A 22,803-nucleotide genomic window follows, 5' to 3' on the forward strand; every position below is an offset into this window, starting at 1 on the left:
TGTTCTCTGAAAAAAACATATACTTGTTGTTAAATAGAAAGTAGAAGATCATGATTGGAGGATGTAAATATTTCAAAGAAAAAGCGAAGCCCAAGTCTGTTGATTTCATGGGATCTCTGTATTCTGGTGGTGTGCTTTCTTTCTCCTCCTCACTCCTGTGTTTTGCACTAGTCATATATTTACATATAATTGTTTACAATCTGATTGTGAGCATCTATATGTGTCTCAATTAAATTAAATTTGGTTTATACTTAAAGAAAAATTAAAAGTTGAGTATAAAGTATCTTGCAACCTGTAATTGTGCTTAACAACACCAGCTCAAATAAACGTATTTACAAACAGCATTTTTGTGTTGTGACATTTATAAAACACAAATATACAATTTTATGTTGAATGTTGAAATAATTATTTTTAAATTAATTTGAATCAACATTCTACTGTTAAATGGACACTACTCACTGCCTGTTTTATTATTGAGGGAAGAAAAGAGAGTCTGACAAAGCTTGTAATAAAACAAGAATCAACATAAGTTTGGCTTTTTGGAAGATGGCAAGAACTGAAGGATTTGAAATGTTGTAAAAGTGATACAGAGATTGTGTTTTTATTACTAAACGGCCAATTGGCATATGTACTGTAGCTCTAACAGAGTTCACTATTAAAACCAGTGTTGTAGTCGAGACCACCTCACTCGAGTCCGAGTCGAAACCGAGACCAGAGAGAGTCGAGTCCGAGTCGAAACCGAGACCAGAGAGAGTCGAGTCCGAGTCGAGACCGAGTCCATAGAGAGTCGAGTCCGAGTCGAGACCGAGGCCAGAGATGGTCGAGTCCGAGTCGAGACCGAGACCAGAGAGAGTCGAGTCCGAGTCGAGACCGAGGCCAGAGATGGTCGAGTCCGAGTCGAAACCGAGACCAGAGAGAGTCGAGTCCGAGTCAAGACCGAGTCCATAGAGAGTCGAGTCCGAGTCGAGACCGAGACCAGAGACGGTCGAGTCCGAGTCGAGACCGCGACCAGTGAGGGTTGATTACCTAATTTACTTTTATTTACTTAGAGAAATCCTTTTTTTTTTTTACTGAATTTACTTAGAGTTTAATAAATCAGTTTAGGGTAAAAAGGCCACATAGTAGGTGGTGTTAAAAGTAATTTTATTACAATTTGTCATGCGCAGCTGCGCACTAGAAAAGCACCAATCACTGGGCGTGTCAATCAATTTAAAGAAATATTTTATTAACATACATTAATAATCATGAAAAATATTTTTAATTGAACTCGAGTGGACTCGGGAATAATTCCGAGTCCTAAAAAAAAAAATGTTCGAGTACGAGTCAATTCCGAGTCCAAATGCACACGAGTCCATGACAAGACCAAGACCATTAAAATATGGTCTCGAGACCGAGTCCGAGTCTCGAGTACTACAACACTGATTAAAACATCGTCTATTTTACTGAGTAAAGCTTTCTAGTCAGCTTAAGATCCTTTTTGTTGATATTGATTTATCATTTGATAAAACTTATATTTGGTTAAATGAACTGCAGGTGAAGTGTAGGCGGTTAGATCAAGAACACTGGAAATGCCCTCATTACATTAGACTGGTTAGTTCCCCGCATTGAGCGGAGGACTGACAAAAGGACAGTTCTCACTTTTAGTAATGGATCAGATCAGAGTCAAGATCAAAAGTGGATATTTGCGCGATGTGCTTTAATAACCTGGATGAAATTTAAGTTTATAATAGACAACAGACATTTATAATACGTTGCATAGATTGGATCTTACGATTATTTCTCGAATGTGTGAACGTGTGATTCAAAGTATGAACATACTCACAAAAAAACGTGTACATCTGTCTTCCAGACGTGAAATTTATAAATAGTAAAAAAATCTTGAAATTATGTGCAGCTGTTTACAATCTCTTTGTAAATGCTGCCTAATTACTGTCATTAACATATGCTGTTACAAATATCCAGATGCTTTACTTGAGAACGGCGAGAAGTGCTTAAATTTCCAAATGCCTGCAGTTCTCCGACTCTGCCACCAGGAAAAGTGTGTACAGAACATTTTTGTTCACGGTTACTTGCAGAAAGATCCCATTTATGATCTCCCCATTCTAGCATATGCTACTCAAAGAAATGTCTAAAATGTTATATTTTGCGTGCTGCTTGTGAAAAATCGCTTACTATATTACTCATTTGTAAGTCACTTACAAGAGTCTACAAAATGAATAAATGTAAATGTCCTGTTTAGTGGATCATAATTTTGCATGAAATTATCTTTTTGGGTATAATTTTGTTAGCTTGACATATGATTTACAATTAAAAGTCACTTTTTTTCACATTCTGATATGCTGAAGTGGCACATTCATTTCAGGTTATAATTATTTCAAGACCACACCTGATTTTAACTTGTATTCAGCGATCGCCGCTGCAAACGCTGGAATCATGTCAGACATGTTCAGTTATACATTAAAAAAACATTAAAGAAGCCTAAAGACACATTACAATAATTTTTTCATCAATGTTCACATTCATGTGTTTGTTTCAGTTCAAGTGCATTATACAAACACAGTAGAATTAAAATTACATTTAGCAACTCACAAAGACAGGAAACGTTTTTTTGCTAACATTTTCAAGACAAAAAGGTCACGTCCCAAAGTACATGTATCCAACCCAGATAGCAAACTGACATTGAATCAACGTGGAAATATGACATCGAAACAACGTTGATCTGACATTGTTTTGCTCATCGAATTAACGTTGAACCAACGTCAGATGCGTCATTCTTTCAAAACTAACGGAAAATCAACTTGAAATCAACGCGTTGTTTCAACGTTATGAAAGCAAACCAATTTTCGATTTCATTTAGCTTTAAAGAATGCCGCGTCTGACGTTGGTTCAACGTTAATTCGATGAGCAAAATCAACGTTGTTTCAATGTCATGAGAGACGTCGTTTCCACGTTGATTCAATGTCAGTTTGCTGTCTGGGAATGTATTATTGATTAAGTGACTTCATTATAAAAACCTGAATATGGACCATTACCTAACTTTTGCTACTAGTATAATACATATATCCACTACTAAAGAATATACTGAACATTACAAACTGCCAGCTCATATAATTATTAGTTATACGTGTTTCTCACTTTAGTGCATTGCATCTCGTAGTGCATCCAGGATCGCTTGAAGCTCGTCTGTTGTCTCCTTTATTTTTGTGACAAATTTCATGGTCTCAGACTTCAGCTTTTCTGCGTGTTGGTTGCTGGTGGATTTTGACTCTCGTCGACTCTCTCTTAAAGCGTAATCTTTGCGGATTTTGTGGATTTCTCTGGAGTCGAGGAAAACAAAGAAGACGTCAACAGCTACAAAAAGTGCAGATAAAACTCCAGTAGCTGTTTCAGCCATACGGACGGCTCTCGCGGTCTGAGCTGCAACTCTCCCAACACTCGCGAATTTAGTTAAACGGATAAGCTCTGAAATTCCTCCCAGTCCTCGTCCAAGTCGAGCTCCAGCATTGGCCCCGGGTTTTGCATTGGAAAACGAGCCATTGCTGGTGGAAAACTCTTTTTCTAAAGTTTCCGCGGCTTTTTGGATGTTTTGGATGCAGCAAATTGTGGATGTAATTTTTTCTTGGAACTCTTTTATGATCATTTTAATACTTTGCCGGTTTGTGTGCTGGTTAACCAGGTTTGTTATGTTGCTCACACCAGCTGTTACTCCACCAGCTACTGCTGTACCGATTCCCACTCCTGTTACTATCAGAGAAGCTCCGAGTGTGAAAGGAGCCAGAATAAGTCCCACTATAGATGTGATTCCTCCAGCCAGTCCCACTACGCCTCCTGTCAGACTGCTGACGGTTGTGTTGATGTGGACGGTCTCCAAACCATCTGCCAACTCTCTCAGTACATCTAGAGTCTTGTAAAGCTCTTCAATAGTTTGTATACTCTGGAAAATATCAAATATCAGTTTATTTGGTTTAAATCCATTTAAACCAACTTTCTCATTTCATAAAACCTGTTTTTGTAAAGTAAAATGTAAACATTATTAAGCTAACTCACCTTTTCATGAAGGTGTTTAATGATGAAAGGCCTCGTCAGGATCTCACTGACAGACGGTCGGTTTGCTGGATCGATCTTAAGTGTGTCTTTTACCAGCTGACGAAGGTCTTCAGGGAAGGTCTCAGGAAGAGCTTCGTAGGAGCAGGTGAGTATCTTTGTAATAATCTCATCTGTGCTTCTTGCGGTAAACTAAATGGAATTAAAATATTAACCAGTTAAGCAGTTGCAATCGTGAAAATTACAACATACAACTTACGCCAACTAAGACAAAACAACCTATACTGTCCAACCAACACAATTTCAAATCAATGATCACTGCTAACCCACTATCTAACCCAAACCCTAATGTTACCCAAGCTCATGTTAGAAATATCCTTTATTGAAACTGCAATATGAACACAGCATGTGGTGTAAAACAAAATTTAGAATGAAAACCTTTTCCATGTACAGTAGGCCTACATATAAAGTGACTGCACACAAAAGTCCATTGGATTTGTTTCTATGAGAGCCATTATTTTTGTGGTTTATTAACTAAAACAATATTTTGGTTAATACACCAGCTAAAATAATTGAATTTATTGTATTGGTTTGAAAAGGTTGATTGATTTGTCTCAATAAGAGTAAAGACCAAGAAGATCATTTCCCTGTTGTGCATTGAAGCCAAGATCTTCTTCAGTCCTGTCTCCAACCAGCTGTGCAACTTCCTCTCAGAGAACAGTTTGACACATCAGTTCAGAAGGGGGGAATCGCTAGCCTAGAAATCTAAACGCACCCTAGCGGCAGAAAAAAATATTTTGCAGCAAAGTGTGGTCTAGCAACTCTCCGTTGACTTTCGAAGTGGTCCGGCCAATCACATCGTGTATAGAGTTGGTGGGCGGGCTTAACACAATGACGGCAGAGTTGTGACGGTTCTGCGCCATGATTTCCATAGGTGATTTCCCTGCTACTTGAAAACAAACAAGATGCTGCTGGCGAACAGCGGTCTTTCGATTCGCCTTTGGCCGCGACTCTGGATGACTTGGAGTTAAGAGAACGTCACTTAAAGTCCCCATGAAATCAAAATTGACCATACTTACTTTGTTTGCCTAAATTGATCGTTTTGTGGTGAACAATTCATACATGCAAGTCAATCCACACAAAAACATTTTTTGGCTTCGTAATCTTTAATCAAATTTTGAAAATGCCCCTCCCCTCTGCATTGGAGGACCTTGCCTGATGACGTAGGCTTTACGGTTTGGGTGTCTCCTTAACATCCATGACCACGCCCCCTCCAACTGACAGCTGCTGTATGTTTGCGAGCGCCGAGCGAGCATTGATTGACAGCATGTGTAAACTTGCGTCATCCTCCATTTCAGAATGAAACACCCATTTTTCTAGATCCAATCAGGTGCTAGTTGGAAAAAAAGCCACGCCCTCTATTTTGCCTCATTTAGTATTCCGTTTCTCTCGGAAATATGTCACAACACTGGAGAAAAGTCGTTTGCAACTTCCGGTTCATGGGGACTTTAAGTCATTCTTAAAAAAGGAAGATGTGTTCGGAGTTTTGACGACAGGATATGGTTTAATAAGTTTAATATATCAACTTGCTCCGCTGGAGGGAAAACGCATTGAACTCACTCATCCACAGCCGTTCGTTGCTCTGGTTGGTTGTGGCGCTATCCAATTGCATGCAGAGGGATATTGAAAGACAACCTTTTGTCCCGCCCCCTCGGATTGAGGTATGCCAATTGTGAGTTCCCAGACCTAAAATCTTGATAGGTCTGGCTTGTCAGGCTAGAGGATTGCAGGAATGCATGGATGCTTGGAACACACAGATTTGGTGACACAGCTCATCAGAGAGGCCAGAGAGAACAAGGGCAATCTGTCCGTGCTATGGCTCGATCTGTCAAATGCGTACGGCTCAATACCACACAAGATCGTGCAGCTCATTCTGACAAAATCTCCCAGATGAACTCCTCAGCAGAGTCAAAGACCTCATTGCTCACTATTCAGGATAAGAAGCTCTTCAGGAGCAGTGACATCAGGCTGGCACAAGATGGAGACCGGAATCATCACTGGCTGTACCATCTCCGTAATTCTGTTCACCCTGGGCGTGAACATGCTCACAGAGTGTAGAGGGCCCAAGACGAAGTCAGCTCAAAACCAGCCACTGATAAGAGTCAGTCACCACAGAGTCAGTTCCTGGCTGCCGGGAATTCCAACAGGTCTCGAAAGGCTAATGGAGTGGGCACGGATGCGGTTTAAACCAGACAAGTCAAGATCGATTGTGCAGAGAAAAGGAAAGATGACAAGTCTCGGTTCATCGTCGCAGGGGCAACAATCCTGACTATCACTGAAAAGCCTGTTAAGAGCTTAGGTGTTTGATAGCACCCCTGATGCAGTCAGCCTGCACTGAGCTGGACAGATGGCTGAAGTCAGTGGACTGGTCTGGATTGCCAGGGAAGTTCAAAGCTTGGCTTTACCAGCACGGGATTCTTCCCAGGATCTGCTCATCTATGAAGTGCCAATCTCGAATGTGGAAACCTTAGAGAGGAAGGTCAGCAGCTTCCCCAGATAATGGCTGGGGCTTCCAAAAAGTCTTAAGTGGCATCGCACTCTATGGCCACCGCGACAATCTGCAACTGTCACTCAAGTCCTTGAAAGAGGAGTTCAAGGTAACGAGAGTCAGGTAAGTGTTGCAATATAGAGACACAAGCGATCCAAAGGTGGCAAAGGCTGGGATTGAAGTGAGGACTGGTCTAAGTGGACGGCTGAGGCGGATGTTCGACAAGCAGAGGCAAGATTACTGTACATTACAACAGGCTGGTGGGAGTGGTAAGAATAGGCAGGGCTGGACTTGGTTCCTTTTCAACTCCGCACATTGAAACAACCAGAGGGAAGGAAAGGCACTGCCTAGTCCAGAAGGAGGTGAGAATCTGCAGAACAGTGGGAATGAGGCAACCAGAATGCGATCGAGAGTAAGGTGACATGGACAGAGCTGTGGAAGAGAGAGCCACAGCGGATCAAGTTTCTCATCCAGGCGGTATATGATATGCTTTCCAGCCCATCAAACCTTCACATATGGGGCAAAGTAGAGTCACCAGCATGGCCGATGTGTTCCAAGAGTGGGAAGGAATAGGTTTAGACATGACCAGGTGCTGAAAACCATCGCTGAAGTCATTGCTGCAGGAGTCGAATGGGCCAAGTGCTCCCGCCCCTCCAAACAAGCCATTACATTTATCAAAGCTGGAGAGCAGCCAAGTGTAGCTTCAAAAACATCTGCAGGCATCCTGGCCATTGCAAGGGACTGTCAGCTGCTGGTGGACCTGGACAGCAACTCAAGTTCCCCAACCATATTGTGACCACCACCTTAAGACCAGATGTTGTTCTCTTGTCTGAGTCTACAAGTGGTTCTGTTGGAGCTGACAGTCCCTTGGGGAAGAGGCCTTTGAAAGGAAGCTCGCCAAGTACGAAGGACTGGTCCGTGAGTGTCAACAAGCTGGTTGGAGAGCAAGGTGTCTCCCAATTCCCGATCCCTGTTTAGAGCATTCAGTCTATTAGGCATCTATGGTGTGAGGAGGAGAAGACTCATCCACAATACCACTGAAAAGGCAGAGAGAGCCTCATGGTTATGGCTCAAGAGAGGAGATCCAGTGGGGCAAAGTAGCTGGATTCGCCAACTGGATACTGGGGTCTGATCAGCCTCAGCTGGGTCACCTGGATGAGGGTGTATGATGTTGAAAGACCTGAAACACCCAATTATTCCAGGAACATCCCTGAAGATGTGTCCAGCAGCATCAGTAGGTGTATTTGCACAGCTAAATACCCGTTCACATCAAGGACAATAACTATAAAGATTTAGTTTTAAATATAAAATAATACCAGATAACACAGAGAAACAATATCATTGGAATCACTTTCAGAATGATAAAAAATTGACAGCCAATCAGAATCCATCTCGCTTTAAAGCGTGTAAGTGTAAAATTATCGATACTGTCCGCTGGTGTGGACGCTAATATATCTTTATCGTTATTGTTCTTAGCATGGTTGAGTCAGAATATTGTTTAATGTCTTACAAATTTTCCAACCGGATATATTCTTGTATTCAAATGTGAGGCCCTGGCTCATGGACTTTATGAATTATTACCAACATAACAGTGTTGGCATTTCTAAATTATTTCATTGAAATCTCTGCAGTATCTTAAAAACTCAGTATGTATTTAGTTTTATACAAAGCGTTAAACTAAGCCAAAGATCTTACGGCACACTTCAGCATGCAGAGCTCGTAGATGACACATCCCAAACGCCAGATTTCACTGTAAAATAGCAAATATAAAGGCATGAGTTTTCAGGGTTCAGATATGGAAATATAAATAGTCAAGATTGCAAATGTAGGATACTTATTACGATTTCTCATCATAAGGTTTTCCACTCAAATTCTCCGGTGCCACATATGAGAGAACTTCAGTTTCTGCTGTTTGTGAATCATTGGACCTGATAAAAACAGAAACACAAGGTAAAGATCATTATGTTTGCACTTATGGACTATTTCGTCATTTGTTTTGAAGAGCGTGTCAGGTTTTGAATTAAAGGAGCTCAATTGCAATGCAATTCACCATTTATTAATCTCTCCAAACTCTCCAAGACGAACGGTTCCACATGCAGTGAAGAATATGCTCTGTCATGAGAAAACACTTGTTTGACAAGTTGATGGATTGCAATAATATCAGTCAAACTCAAATCGATACAGCCTCTAGATATTTCGTGACCATATCTGTAATAAAATCAATTAATTGCACAGAAACTCAGGAGAGCTTCACAGTGAACATCTGTGGTTGAAACATGAAAACATGCTTTCAGAACCGATATTAACTGCTTTGCATTCGTACCTTGGGCTGCAGGTTTTTATGTAGGATCTGTTGATCGTGCAGGTACTTTAATGCCATGCAGATCTTCACAGTCCAGTCCAGAATCTGTCAAGTGTTTGTAATAGTTTTCTTATACATGTAGACACAGTGATATTTTTTTTTCTAATTCACATAAACAGAACATCCAACCCGATCTCACGACCAATTCGTACAAATTCGACGCATGATTAAAAAGTGGCTAATTCTTACTAATTCGTACGACCTCACTCGTTCTAATTCGTACGATTTGTCTAAACCCACGTGATGGTTAAGTTTAGGGGCGGGGTAAGGGGTAGGTCATTCGTACGAATTCATACGAATTGGCCAATTCGTAAAATATGTACGATTTAGCAAAATCGTATTAATTCGTACGAGTGAGGTCGTATGAATTGTTACGAATTAGCCACTTTTTAATCATTCGTCGAATTCGTACGACTTGGTCGTGAGATCGGGTTGGAACATCACTATTTAGAGCATTGCAAATTGCATGGATTATTTTGCATAGGTTTATTTTTTAGGCTATATTAATAGATTATAAATATGTATAGACACTTTCATTTTTTTAAAAAATATTAGATTGCTACTGAGTTTAACAAACAGGACGAACTACCCACCTGTTATTGTAGCTTATACATTTACAAGATTATTGACATACTATTAAATTGCATATGCATGAAAAGATTGACTACCATTGTTTATTGACTCAAATGCTTTGATTTTAGGGACAGCAGTTAATTATACAGTTTGTTATAAATAAAGTATTACTCAAATTAAATTTGACCTCGCAATCATACCTCATTCTCAAATGTTTCTGCGGCCCGTATCTTGCGTTTGATTTTCTGAGCGAGATCTCCACCCTCACAGTGCTCCAATACAAGATACAAACAGTCACGATCTGAAAGCACATTCATTTAAGACTCGTGTACAAATACTAATTGAGAATAAATATACTCCTGTATGCTAACTTTAGATGTATTAACAGAATATGAATTCACGTTTCTCTCGACCCTCGATGACTTCCTTGTAATGGACGATGTGTGGATGACTCAGTTGTGGGAACAAGTTTATTACATTTTCCTATAAAACAAACAGACAGACACACATGAATCAGACTCTTATATATATATATATATATATCATGATAACAGTTGTGTCCGTCTTACCTGGCCAAAACTGAACTTTTTAATGACGAACTGATCTCCACCTTCATTTTTCACCAGGATCCTCTGCTTATCTTCTCTCACTGATGTGTAGCCAGGACATTTGATATCCGACTGATCGTTGCCCATCTTTGAAACTTCTGGAAAGCGTAATGTTTGAGACGAGAAGGATTGTATTTCTCTGTATATATAAGGACATCACATGCTTTCTGTCACGTCTGTGGTTAATGGTTAATCATGCTTTCTTCTTTTCTTCTTTAAAATTTGCCACAGTCATGTTTCGTGTCGTGTCATGTAAATCCCTCGTTCCTCATTTGATCAGAACATTATGTTGAAAAAAGATGTTCTTACACCACTATGAACCTCATAGGTCTAAAGTAATGCAGTACGTTTCCACCAAGAAAAGAAACCGTCTTACCTTATTTTCAATAATATCTGCGTGTCTCAAAACTCTCGAAAGTTAGTGAACTCACTTTATTTGTGCAAGAGTGCCGATGGTCAATCATTTATAACAATCACACGAGAAAGCAGAGATCCAGTTAGAAATTTTTAGCCACACACTGGTCAAATGCAGATACATTTACTGTACAGGCCTTTAATAATTTCATACATTGCATTATTATGATTTCCTCTTTGTAAGTTATTCCATAAAGATGTCAGAAAATAAAAACGTTTAGGCATTTGCCAACTTTTGAAGGCAAGTTTTCCACAGGTGAGGGTTAAGTTTTCTTTAGTAGATGCTTTGATTTGAGTCTCATTATTCCATCTGTATCGGTCATTCTTACAGTTCATGTAAACATGTTATGTTGCAGTTGTGCAGAATAAATGCATTTTACTTGATTTAACTTTAGACCCTGAAGGAAATGGAAAGCATTCAGAGGCGTCTGGAAGCACTATTATATTTCAATATGAACCTTAGAACTGTTATCATTTTTATCAGCTTTATTTATTTAACTTATATGACATTTTTTTTTATTATTATTCACAAAATGAGTCATCCATGGAGCCCTAATTACCAAAATGCCTATTGCATTTTTTTTTTTCACAATGACTTAACATAAGTTAACTTCGTTTTTTTTTTTTTTTTTTTTTTTTGCAATCAGTTTGCAAGCTTTTGTTTATTAGTAAGGTTAAGCAATACAATTTTACAATGTCTATGTGCAGGTGACTAAACACATTTATGTGCAAGATGCAATATTGCAGAAGAGGTATTTATGGCTAATTTGCTGAGGGTGAATTTACCAACACAGTCTCATGAAGATGCGTATCTATACCACGAATGTCATTTCTCGTGGCATTTATACGCCAAAAATATATATATTTTTTTGGGTCACTAAAACCCTGGGGTAGGGTTTAGGGGGGAGGGGTGTGGTACGCCAAAAGGTGCGTATCATATGTACGCAAAAACTGTTTTTGGCGTATAAATGCCACGAGAAATGACATTCGTGCTATAGATACACTGTAAAAAAATATTTTCAAGATTTGTTATCACAACATATTTTCTTTTGTCAAATCAACTTTATAATAATTTATTTAGTTGAGATAACTTATTATTTTGAGTTTCTGATGAGTAAATTAATCTCTTTCATTGCATTAACTCACTTTTTCCAGGTCAATCAACTTTAAATTTTAAGGCAACCCAGGTTACTTACTTTTTTAAGTTAAAACAACAATATTTTTTACAGTGTACAAACTTTCATGAGATCGGGCTCGAATTTACATACTGTGTTGATGAAGTATTGATGCACATATTAATGAAGTGCATAGACTTCATCAAGGTGAGGGGAGTCTCTGATTCATTTTGGGGTATTGGTCCGGATGTTTTAACAAAAGTTTTCTCATCTATGAAAGTTGATGTGTTCACTCTTGTGTTAATCCTTTGTGGGGAACTCTTCTACATCTACATCATTTTCTGGAATCTTACCTTTCTTTGTTTTTTGCTTTTATTATGTTATTTCCCTCAGATTGTCTTTCTTTATATAATTATTGTTAAATAAAATGACTAAAATAAGTGCAAAAACATTGTAAGTGTTTATAATACAATATTTAAAATGCATTTAATGATCCAACACTGTTTTGATCAGTGATATATTCAATGCTGATTATGTCATCATCAATAAACACCCAACAGATTATCCAAAGCATTTCTTTTGGCATGTTTGCCACAATGACTGTATCTTACAAATATAGTCACAGCAGCCAGAAAATAAAACAAGCTGAAAAAAAAAAAAAAAAAAAAAAACACAGAACACCATAATGGTGACTTCCAACTTTAATATTTTCAAACATTCATAAACATCTAAGCCTCTGTTGATTCTCAATAATAATGTCTGTAGACTTATACAGAAATAAAGTCAATCTGGTTAGTAATAACTGAAATTGTAATGCTTTTTGTTGCTGTTTAATCCTCGTCTGCTGAGATCTTGAGAGATTTAAAGTGTTTCTGTTGTCTGAGTTTTGTGTTGTAGAGCCTGTGTTTCAGTCTAGGAAGAAACGCTGATGATGTGCTGCATTTTGCTTTATTTAAAAGGCAGTAACTCTTGCAGTGATGTTTTTTAACTACTTTATTAAGTTGATGTTAAGTTGACGCTTTTTATTTATTTATTTATTTAAGTTTCAGACATGCACAAAATAATTGCAGTTTAATAAATTACAATTAAAGCAGATGTAGTGTTTTGAATATTGTGATTGGTCTAGCAAACTTTGTCATCCTCCTTGAATTTATTTCTATTGTATTTTATTTATTTTTTTGTTTTGTTTCTTTGCATATTGCTGTTCATGTTCTGTATAGAATATGGGGAAAATGTTCGTTTTTTGTTTTAAAATAGTTTATCGAGTTTTATGGCTGAGTGACGTCATCTCCACTTGCTGAGTCGTCCAATCGTGTCTCGCTCAAATCTTAGAACAGCTTTGGATTTGAGCGAGACAGGTATGTTGTAAATGAGCTCTGAAGTAAAGCGTTGAAATATAATAGATTAGGTCAAGATTCTAATCAATATCAGTGGATTACATGTTTTAATGCTGAGATGAGTCACTTAACGTGCTTGAATGTCCATATTTTTGTATATATTCCGAGTTTTGTGATAATACGTTTTTAATGCGTTGGTTTAAATTGCCGCCCGCGCGCCATTTTGTACGGTGGTTTTCTATAGTTGATTAAAGAGCCCCTATCATACAGCATTCGAATCGAAATGTTCCTATTTTTGTTTTAGGAGTTCCCAAAAACAGTTTAACGTGCATGCAAGATTAAAAAAACACTTTATTGGTCTTATAATGTGCATTTATTTTTAACTGATTTGCTCAACGACTCCCAAATGAATGAATGAATGAAGGTTTATTCAGTTACTAAACATAAAACACAATATATACACGTCAAATACATTACAAACAAACCAAAAAGGTAACCGAACAGGTGTAGGCTGAAGCCGTGGCTTGTTACGCCTACCCTAATTACAAGACAACATCTACCCATCAAAATTTGAACATAAACATATGCATACATACACACATATACTCGTATACATACATAGATGAATACGTACAAACCTCTGCACTTGATGCCAAATATTTATTACTTATATTATTGAAATCTAAGCACAACAATTATGCATAAACTTGTCTTAGACAATTTTTCTTAAGCGTCCGAATATTAGTTAAAAATTCGGATTTTAAACTGTTTTTTAAAGTAATTAATGATTCGTTCGACGAGTCGTTGATTCGTTCGAGTAACAAATGATTCGTTCGACGATTCATTTTCCCAAACACCTCCTTTGAGTGACGCGAATCTGTGGCGATTGGTCAAATGACCCAGTCAGTTGTTATTGGTAAACCGTAGGCAGAGAATAAACTGCAGATATGTCATGCTGTAACAAACATTACAACAATACGATCATATGTCATCGTGGTGTTAGACTGAGACCTATTTTCATGTATTTTCAAAGTATATTACAAAGTATTTTATTATATATGCATTTATTATATCTATTTACCTGATTGTGAGTGTGTTTATGATGTGTTGTGTGTGTAATTCATTTGTGGTATATGTGGTAATGTTTTATGTGGTGCTGAGTGAAATCTGCTACACAGAGCCTATCAAAGTCCCAGCATTCAATACAAACAACTTACAACTTTGAGTAAAACATTCTTAATATTTTGTACATGAATTCAATTAAATTAAAATTTATAAATTTAAGGCAATTGTTTTCCATGTGTTTTCTATTAAATTTAATAAAAACATTTTTCAATATTTGAAAAGTGGCTATTCCTGATGTATTCAATATGTTGTGAAATATTAAGACAATATTCAATTCAATTCAAAGCACTTTATTTGTCCCCAGGGTGAAATTTGAAGGCACATTACAGTAGCTTACATAGACACATTGCACAACCAACACTACATACCACATATCATTATACATAAATCAAATTTGATAAAAAAAAATTAATAAAAAAAACCCCCATAGAAATCATTAATATATTATTTAATATGTTTTTAAGTTGTTGTTTTTTTTCAGTATATTTAAACCATTTAATATATTGATCATAAATATATGGAAATATATTATCGTTCCATAACGGCTAATAGAGAAATCCACAATCAGTTGTTTTGCATAGAGACATCAGATAAATTAATTAGTACACCATTTTGTGTAATGATATCGCTGTTTGGCTGATGTCACCATGTGGAAACACACCATTCACACTAAATCCAAATCCTTCTGGTCAGTCACTTTGTGATTTGCATGCACAAAGACTGTGAAGATGAATCAATATCAGCTTTTTCCAAGTGTGCGCTCACAAATGCGATACTGTGAGACACATAATAATAAAAAGAACAATGTAGGTAGACTTCATCAAGGTGAGGTGAGCCTCTGAAGTTGCTGCCAAAGGGAAAAGTTGGAGGTTGCACAATGATGCCATATAACTAATTAAACATTTTGTGTGTAAATGGCAGATATTCTGTTAAACAAATATGGGGGATTGTATGGATATTTTAACTGCAAAATAAAATAAAATAAATTCTGAAATGTGAGAAATGTTATATTTCAGTAAATACTGAAGTCCGGTTTGTGTATACAGACAGAAGCCATCATTGGAAAACAGTCTTGACTATTTAACCCACAAATGACGTGCCAAGTGAGCTGAACTGTATGAAGTTCAGCAAACTTCTGAACTGTATGAACGGCATTCGTGGTTTGACTTGTCGAGACTGTTTTCCAAAATGGCTCCTGCCTGTATACACAAAGTGGACTGTCTTTATAAAGTATATACACTTACAAAGTTCTCAATGCTTCGTTTTGATTGTAGGGACCCTCATTATGTTACTGTGTTAGTGTGGGGCTATTTTGAGCCTTGTTAGTGGTAAAAACTAGCGAAACTTCTTTTTAATTAGTAAATGCCCCCATTACTAGTGTTATACACTAAACAGTGAAAGTTTTTAGAGATAAAACTCTTTACATTCGATTATCATGAAAACAAATCTCAGAGAACGGTTGACTAGGTCCCAATGTTTTATTAGACCAAAGGTTCATTTTGCACCGGAGTTCTCCTTTAAGTAAACTGGATTAAAATAGTTATCAGAGCCAGGAAGATTGTAAAACTCTCTGTAATCTTATCTGTAGGATAATTCTCAAAAATCATGCGCACCCTATGACAAGTACAAAGGTTGTTTTCAACCAATAGCCTATTATAATGTGAAATCACCAAGGATGAATATGGTTTCATGTTGGTTGAGCACATTCTTATGCCTTTATGCCTACATTTTTCTGAGGATTCAAAAAGTACCGATAAAACTTGTACATCTGTAGGCCCACAATAGTCGTCGCTGGTTCTCTGACTGAAAAAATCTCTGCTTTTCTGGATTATTCTCTATCCTGACCCAGGAGTGTTTTCTCTGATGAGGTAAGGGGATTGTTCATTCGTATTCCTCTAGCCAGTGAATGATCTGTGTATTTTGATATGTGTGGCTTTTGAAGCCATTCAGTAGTTTGTATTTTATGAGACCATTTTTTGTGAAAAGTAATGTTCCGGACTATCCTGCCCCGTCGGTCAAGATAAATGGGGAAATGGATTTTAATTATGAAATGTAATATTTTAAAAAATATAGGAATTCTAGCATTAATATTATGACACTTTAGCAACATTTTAGTTAAGGACAGTCTGTTTAGCAAAGTCATATTTTTATTGGCACATTTGACACATTAACCTATGAACTTACCGCGCCCTGAAGAACGGAGCTCTACTCAGTCAGTGCCTCCAGGATTTCACGATTTTTTTTTTGTGATTTTTGCGATCAAAATGACTGATTTTGTAGTGGTAATTTCCAAAAATTTGTGAAAAAATTTGCAATTTATATATAACATTTACCATAATAGAATTCAGTCCTTCCAGAAAAACGCGGAGTTTTTTTGTGATTGTTGCGGGCAAAAATTGATTGATTACGCGGCCCGTTTTCTTTAAAAATGCGATGGAATATGCGGGATATTTATGCAATTTTACGCGATGAAATTGCGGGAATTTGCAAAAATTGCGGTTTGATGAAAAAGAGAAAAAAAGTGATTCCCCCAACATCCTGTTCTCACTAGGCTAATGTAAGAGTCATTTCTTATTACTTTTATAAGAAAGCATACTACATCATAGAAAGTGCTGGGAATATTTAATTTCTCATCTTGTTTTATTTTAGATTGTAACGAGTGTAAATAAAGTGTGGCCCCTTTAAGAGCTGCGCGCTCCCTGTTGAACTCTCTGCAGTGTTATATGTGCGCCTCGAACACCCCATGTGTGCGGGTAATTTTTGTTTGATGCTACTACTGGCGTCGCGTAATTGCGTCACTTCATAACGTTCCCATGGAAACAGGGGGAAATGGCTGCTCTTGTGTGAAGCAAACGCAACATTTTCAACTTTCTGCTAAGATACATGTGACTTTTTTTGCAACGAAAATGCGAGGATTATGAAATTATGCAAACCCCGCATATTTTGCACGGAAATCGGCAATTTATGCGGTGAAAGTGCTGCGTATTTGAAAAAATGCGGCCCCCGCATAAATATGCGGACTTTGGCTGATTTTGCATTGAATTCAGCGATCGCATAATCGCGTTTTTCTGGAGGGACTGACTCAGTAGTCTAAAGGTATGATTTTTTTTGTTTTTTTTTCATGTTTAGAGGGATATAAAATTGGTTGTAGTTAGTTGATTATTTCACTGTATTTTTTGTTACCGTTGGCAGTTTAGGCTGTTCAAACTTACGAAGTTTTGCATCTGTTAAATGCCAAGAGTGTTAAAATTGGAAACCAAGAGAAAATTTGCTTAGATGTTGTTGGTGGTGTTTTGACATAATCATCATATTGTGACCTGAATCTCTATGTTAGATTTATTTTATTGATTACAGCAGTGCTTTGATTCTACTGCATAAGATCTGCCATTTTCAATATAATAAGAGTAATTTTTCAAAAAGTTGTTCTGATCGAAAACAAATGTATCTATTCTAACTTTTAGACATCACACATCATGATTCTCAATGATTTTGTGATGTTCTGACTTGGTCTGTTTATCTCAATATGCTGTTTGTCACCATTGTTGAGATTCAAATGCAGATTTTTGATGTGTGTGTGTGTGTGTGTGTTTAAACAAATCATTTCATTTTTTTTTCATGTGCAGAATCTCATGCTGTAACACATCATAGACCTGCTGTAATCAATGAAGTACATTTAACACATCACCTACATAGCAGATGCTGGGCTCAGAATGATATCAGTTAATCAGATTGTCATTACCATAACATAATGAACACTTGAACATATTTTCTCTGTGGTTTCTTTGCCATAATAAATATGTTTTATAAACACACAAGCCAGCCAGAAAAAAAAGAATTGTTTCAATCATCAAGGGTCAAGAGCCAAACTAAACCAAACACTAATCACCACAATGGTGACCTAATAGTGACGAGTCTTTAACATTAACATTACACTGTAAAAAAAAAAAAATTGTTTTTTGCCTCCTGGTTGCCTTAAAATTTAAAGTTGATTGAACTGGAAAAAGTGAGTTAACACAATGAAGGAGATTGATTTAATCATCAGAAACTCAAAATAATAAGTTATCTCAACTAAATGAATTATTTAAGTTGATTTGACAAAAGAAAAAATGTTGTGATAAATCTTGAAAATATTTTTTTTTTACAGTGTAGGTGTCTTCACGAATGGTTAATCATCACTCAGTTAATTAATTAATTCATTCATTCATTAACTTTAACACTGCTTTAGTGTTGCTTTTATCTCGCTTGAGTGTGGAGTTAATTTAACACTGGGGTGTTTGTTAGGCGATTTTCGTCTGATTTTGAGCCGAATTCTGACTCGTGCAACTCTTTTTTTCAGGTCGGGGCAATTTTCATTTGTCGTGCATCATTTGTTGTACAGTGTATAATACGTCTTCCAAAGACCATCATATTCTGAGGAAACTAATGAATTATTTTGTTGTTAACAGACTGGAGAGTGACGGTGAAGGTGTAAGTTGAATCGATCACCATGAATTCCAGGTGAGTTGAAATCGCGCAGGGCAAATTATTTTGGCCACGATAACCATTAACGTGACAGCCCTAGAGAAAATGATCAAAAATGATGGTGGTGAACAGAGTTTAATATCAATCTAATAGTCGCATACTGATGGCCTGTCACAACTCTTGTCTTGGTCAAGCTCCAACCATTATGTCCAAAGAAGGCTAAAGCATTTTTTTTTCCAATGGCCGGCATATTGTTTTAGTTGTTGTCAATGCAAATTTACAAAAGGCATCAGCATAAAAAGGGGCTAAATGTCTATTTCACCCGAAGTACTGCAAGCTATTTTCTTTTTTTCTGGTTGCCAAGAGTTGAAAAATATACAAATTTGGGTAAAATAACAGATTTGCGAACCGTATTTTCATTTTTTGAAGAGATTTCAATCTTATTTCAAGAAATTAAAAAAACATAAACAGTGCTCAACAAGTGTTTCAGCTGAAGGGAACAATACATTATTTATCGGCTTTAATATATCGGCGACATTTTCTTACCAGGCCGATAACGATAACATTAAAAATGAACATATATCGGCCGATACCGATATGCTGGCCGATATATCGTGCATCCCTAATTAATAGATACAAAAACACTGGCATCCAGCCATCTTCTGTATGTTTAACAGTGACATGTCATGAAAAGTCTCCTGACTTTAAGGTAAATTTGAAAATATTTTAAATGTCAACTGTAATTTGAGTAAAATAATGTTTCTTTACATTGTTATTTTCATGTTTGTAACACAAAATGTCTGCATTTTGGTTGGTGTTTACTGTTGAATTATTTTTACACAAACTTTCTGATATTTGCCATGTCTTCCACCAAACAGATCAACTCTGATTCATCAAGGTCCTCCAAAACGATACCATCTTCAAACAGAGAGAAAAGTGCTTGATGATCATGGGAAAGTCAGAAAATGGACTTATGGGGTAAAAGACACCAGTAAACCAAATAAAATTGTTCTGCTGGTGGGAGAAACCGGCGCTGGCAAGACAACTCTCATCAACACCATGGTCAACTACTTACTGGGAGTGAAGTTTGAAGATGAAATATGGTACGAAATCACTGAAGAAGAAGCCAGAGACCAATCAGAATCACAAACCTCTGAAATCACCATGTATGAGGTCTGTCCAATAAAGAGTCCCATATCTATCACCATCATTGATACTCCAGGATACGGAGACACTCGAGGACTGGAAAAAGATCTGGAAGTTGCTGAGAATTTATCCACACTGTTTCAAAGCAATGATGGCGTTCGAGAAGTCGACGCCGTGTGTTTTGTGACTCAAGCGGCTAAGAATCGTCTCTCGGACAGACAGCATTACATCATCAGTTCAATTCTGTCTTTGTTTGGAAAAGACATTGTGAACAACATTGTGTTTCTAATCACACACTCTGATGGTCTGCCACCCAAAAACGTCCTCGGCGCCATTAATAAAGCTAGAATCCCCTGCAGACGAGACCACAAGAACCAGCCTGTTCATTTCTTATTCAACAACCGGCAGGCGGACACTCGCCACAATGAGCGACGTTACCTTCGTGCTCAAAGAGATGCCTGGGAGGACAGCATGGACGGCATGAAGCATTTACTGCAGTCATTGGATGAAAAGAACAGAAGAAGTTTGGAGTTGACTTCAAATGTCCTGATAGAGCGCATTCAATTTGAAGCGTTTATCTCCAACTTACAGCTGCGAATCGAAGAGAAAGAGTCGAAGAAGTCGGAAAAACTTCAGATCCAGGCGGTAATGAGACAAAACAAGAAAAAGATTGAGGAACGTAAAAACTTCAGCATTAAATTCAACAAGACTGTCAAAATCAAGGTTCCCATTGAAAGCGCTTCATGGAAGAGCAGGAAGGCGACGACCTGCACCGTCTGTGAGGAAAACTGCCATGAGTTTGACTGCTGGTGGGCTTTTAGTCCCAGCAGATGTGAAGTCATGCAAAACGGCTACTGTACCGTGTGCACAGGGAAGTGTCACCACAGCAAACACGTCAGAGAAAACAAGAAATACATCATCAAAAACGCGAGTTTGACGATAGATTTTGATGATTTTAGAAAGGAATATGAAAGAGCCCAAGTACAATCCAAGAGATTTTCAGTTGTAATGGATGATCTCGACAAAGATCTACAGGATATTGATGACCAAAAGTCAATTCTTCTGTTTAATGCCTACAAGACCATTAGGCAACTGTCTCGGATCGCATTAAAGCCAGACTCGGCCTTCACTCTTCAGCATCTGGACTTCTTCATCCCTAAACTGATGGAGGCTGGGAAAAAAGACTGGGTCCGAGAGCTGGAGGAAATGAGGAAAACCGCTGAAGCTGAAGAAGCCAATAAAGACGCTCTGAGTTATCTGAAAGCTGGTCTAACAAAACTTTTCATTGGTGGGCAATCACAGGCATAGCGATAAGGCAGGGCCCCCCCCGAGGGCTGATCCTATAAACAATCTGAAATATTAATAAAAAACATGCAGCATCATCTCAGCCATCTTTTGTTAGACATGAAGAGGAATTTTACGTCTGGCATGGCCACTCTTCTTATTTTGTAAAAATAAAGAAAACAAAGAGGATGCGCTTTCTGCCAATTCTGTCTATGTGAACTGGAGCATCTCTAGAAAATATATGAAACTCCGTATATAGGCAACTTTGCTTAAATCATTATTCTTCTTAAATCTTTAGAAATAAATCTTTGGAAAGCTTGAAATGTCTATTAAATCGATTTGAATTGAAAACAAATGATCTTTATTTAACTGAAAAACAACAAACAGTTCACCATTGTGTTAATTCTGTTAATTTTATGTCCATTAAATTCCTGTTAACTCCTTTGCTTTTATGTCGATTATCGGTCCGTCTCTTTGTAAAAACTCTTGTTAGATAAAGCAACAATAAATACAAAAGTAATTTTAAGACATTGCAACTGCATTTTTTCATTGGTTTTGTATTTCAGCCAAGCTATGACCAAGTCAGCAGACCTCCTTATCTTCAGGTTAGTGACAAACAATTAGTAAAAGGATGCAAAAAGCACACACTGGATATATAGGAACTATAATGGTGCGTTCTCTTCAAGCCAACGAACCGACTCGGACCTCGGATGAGACGTCACATCCACACTTCAAGCGTTCTATTATGTTTTGCGCGTCCGAGTCGGAGAGAAAAAAATGGACGCCACCCGGAAAGCTGTTGTAATGGTAGCACTGGCCGAGTACCTGCTTATGTGTATATGCATTACTTGCCTGCAGTTATATTAAAAGGGTGTAATGTGATACTGTGAAGAGAGAAGAGCAAAGTGCCCCTGAAGAAGTGACAGAGAAAGCAGGAAAAGAAAAGAGTGCCCAAATAAATAAAAAATACTTTTTATTAGGTGACATTTATACAGTCTGTCATAATTTACAATACCAACCTGAAATTTCCTTCTGAAAATTATCATTTAAAGAATGAAATGTGTCATGAGGAACAACACAGTATATCTGATTAGATCAGAGTAACAATTCTTCAGACATGAACTATATATAGAGAGGGTGAGATTCATTTTTTACATTTTGTTTATTTAGATATTTTTGAAAACTTTGTCAAATTTCACAAGTTTAAAAACTTTTGACAAAAGGCCACTGGCGGAAAAAATGGTGTCTAAAGAAAAAATGTTTTCAAGACCAAATGATATAATGTGTGCAGTCTCCATCGTCAGATCATCTATGAGTCTTGGATAAATGAGCATGATGAGTGCAACCAGAAAAAGTGGGTGTTTTTCAGTAAGGCTCACATCTCCTCCCATGTTTTCAGCCCTCTTCAACTTCATTACAGCGTCTTGAATGTTCATCTTGAGTAGGTCTACAATCACGTACTTCACTCGAAACTGATTAATGAGCACAGCGTCGCCTTCGGTTGTCTGCTCTTGTCTTGATGATTTCATACAAGCAAGAATATTTTCCAGATATGACTTGTATGAGTCTATTGCCTTGTCAGCCTTTTCCAGGTCAGTCAATGCTTGAGCAATATAGCCAGTGTTTTTCTCAGTAATAGTGGCCAGTGCACGATTATAAAGAGGAATGATATTCCCAGATGTACCGCCCTCCAGTGCTTTGGTGTACATCTCAATGCTCTCTGCAAGGCGTCTCCTCTCAAGAAGATTGTTTCCAGACCTGATGTAATAATAGACCATGGAAGATG

General features: G+C 37.5%; 2 protein-coding genes across 2 annotated transcripts; one reads left to right on the plus strand and one right to left on the minus strand.

The window, feature by feature from the left end:
* Positions 1–2,985: 2,985 nt before the first annotated feature.
* On the minus strand, positions 2,986–10,511 carry LOC120461268 (uncharacterized). The gene is made up of 9 exons (XM_089131765.1): positions 10,097–10,511; positions 9,929–10,010; positions 9,728–9,828; positions 8,916–8,999; positions 8,643–8,704; positions 8,434–8,520; positions 8,288–8,342; positions 4,048–4,236; positions 2,986–3,934 (listed from the first exon to the last, which is right to left on the minus strand). Exons 1-9 carry the CDS (start codon positions 10,220–10,222, stop codon positions 3,137–3,139), a joined length of 1,584 nt encoding a protein of 527 aa, XP_088987891.1. The 5' UTR covers positions 10,223–10,511; the 3' UTR covers positions 2,986–3,136.
* A 5,260-nt stretch (positions 10,512–15,771) lies between these two features.
* LOC120461269 (uncharacterized) lies at positions 15,772–21,053 on the plus strand. Its single transcript, XM_039649437.2, has 3 exons — positions 15,772–15,994; positions 18,572–18,623; positions 19,466–21,053. Exons 2-3 carry the CDS (start codon positions 18,613–18,615, stop codon positions 21,039–21,041), a joined length of 1,587 nt encoding a protein of 528 aa, XP_039505371.2. The 5' UTR covers positions 15,772–15,994; positions 18,572–18,612; the 3' UTR covers positions 21,042–21,053.
* The last annotated feature ends 1,750 nt before the right edge of the window (positions 21,054–22,803 follow it).

The sequence above is a fragment of the Pimephales promelas genome, chromosome 1, assembly GCF_988280905.1.
Source record: "Pimephales promelas chromosome 1, fPimPro1.hap1.1, whole genome shotgun sequence".
Classification (NCBI taxonomy): Eukaryota; Metazoa; Chordata; class Actinopteri; order Cypriniformes; family Leuciscidae; genus Pimephales; species Pimephales promelas.

Coding starts and splice junctions, on each gene's coding strand:
- LOC120461268 (XM_089131765.1), bottom strand. CDS start 10,222: ATGGGCAACGATCAGTCGGATATCAAATGTCCTGGCTACACATCAGTG. Junction 9,829..9,928: donor CATCGAGGGTCGAGAGAAAC/GTGAATTCATAT, acceptor ATGTGCTTTCAG/ATCGTGACTGTTTGTATCTT. Junction 8,705..8,915: donor ATAAAAACCTGCAGCCCAAG/GTACGAATGCAA, acceptor TTCTCATGACAG/AGCATATTCTTCACTGCATG.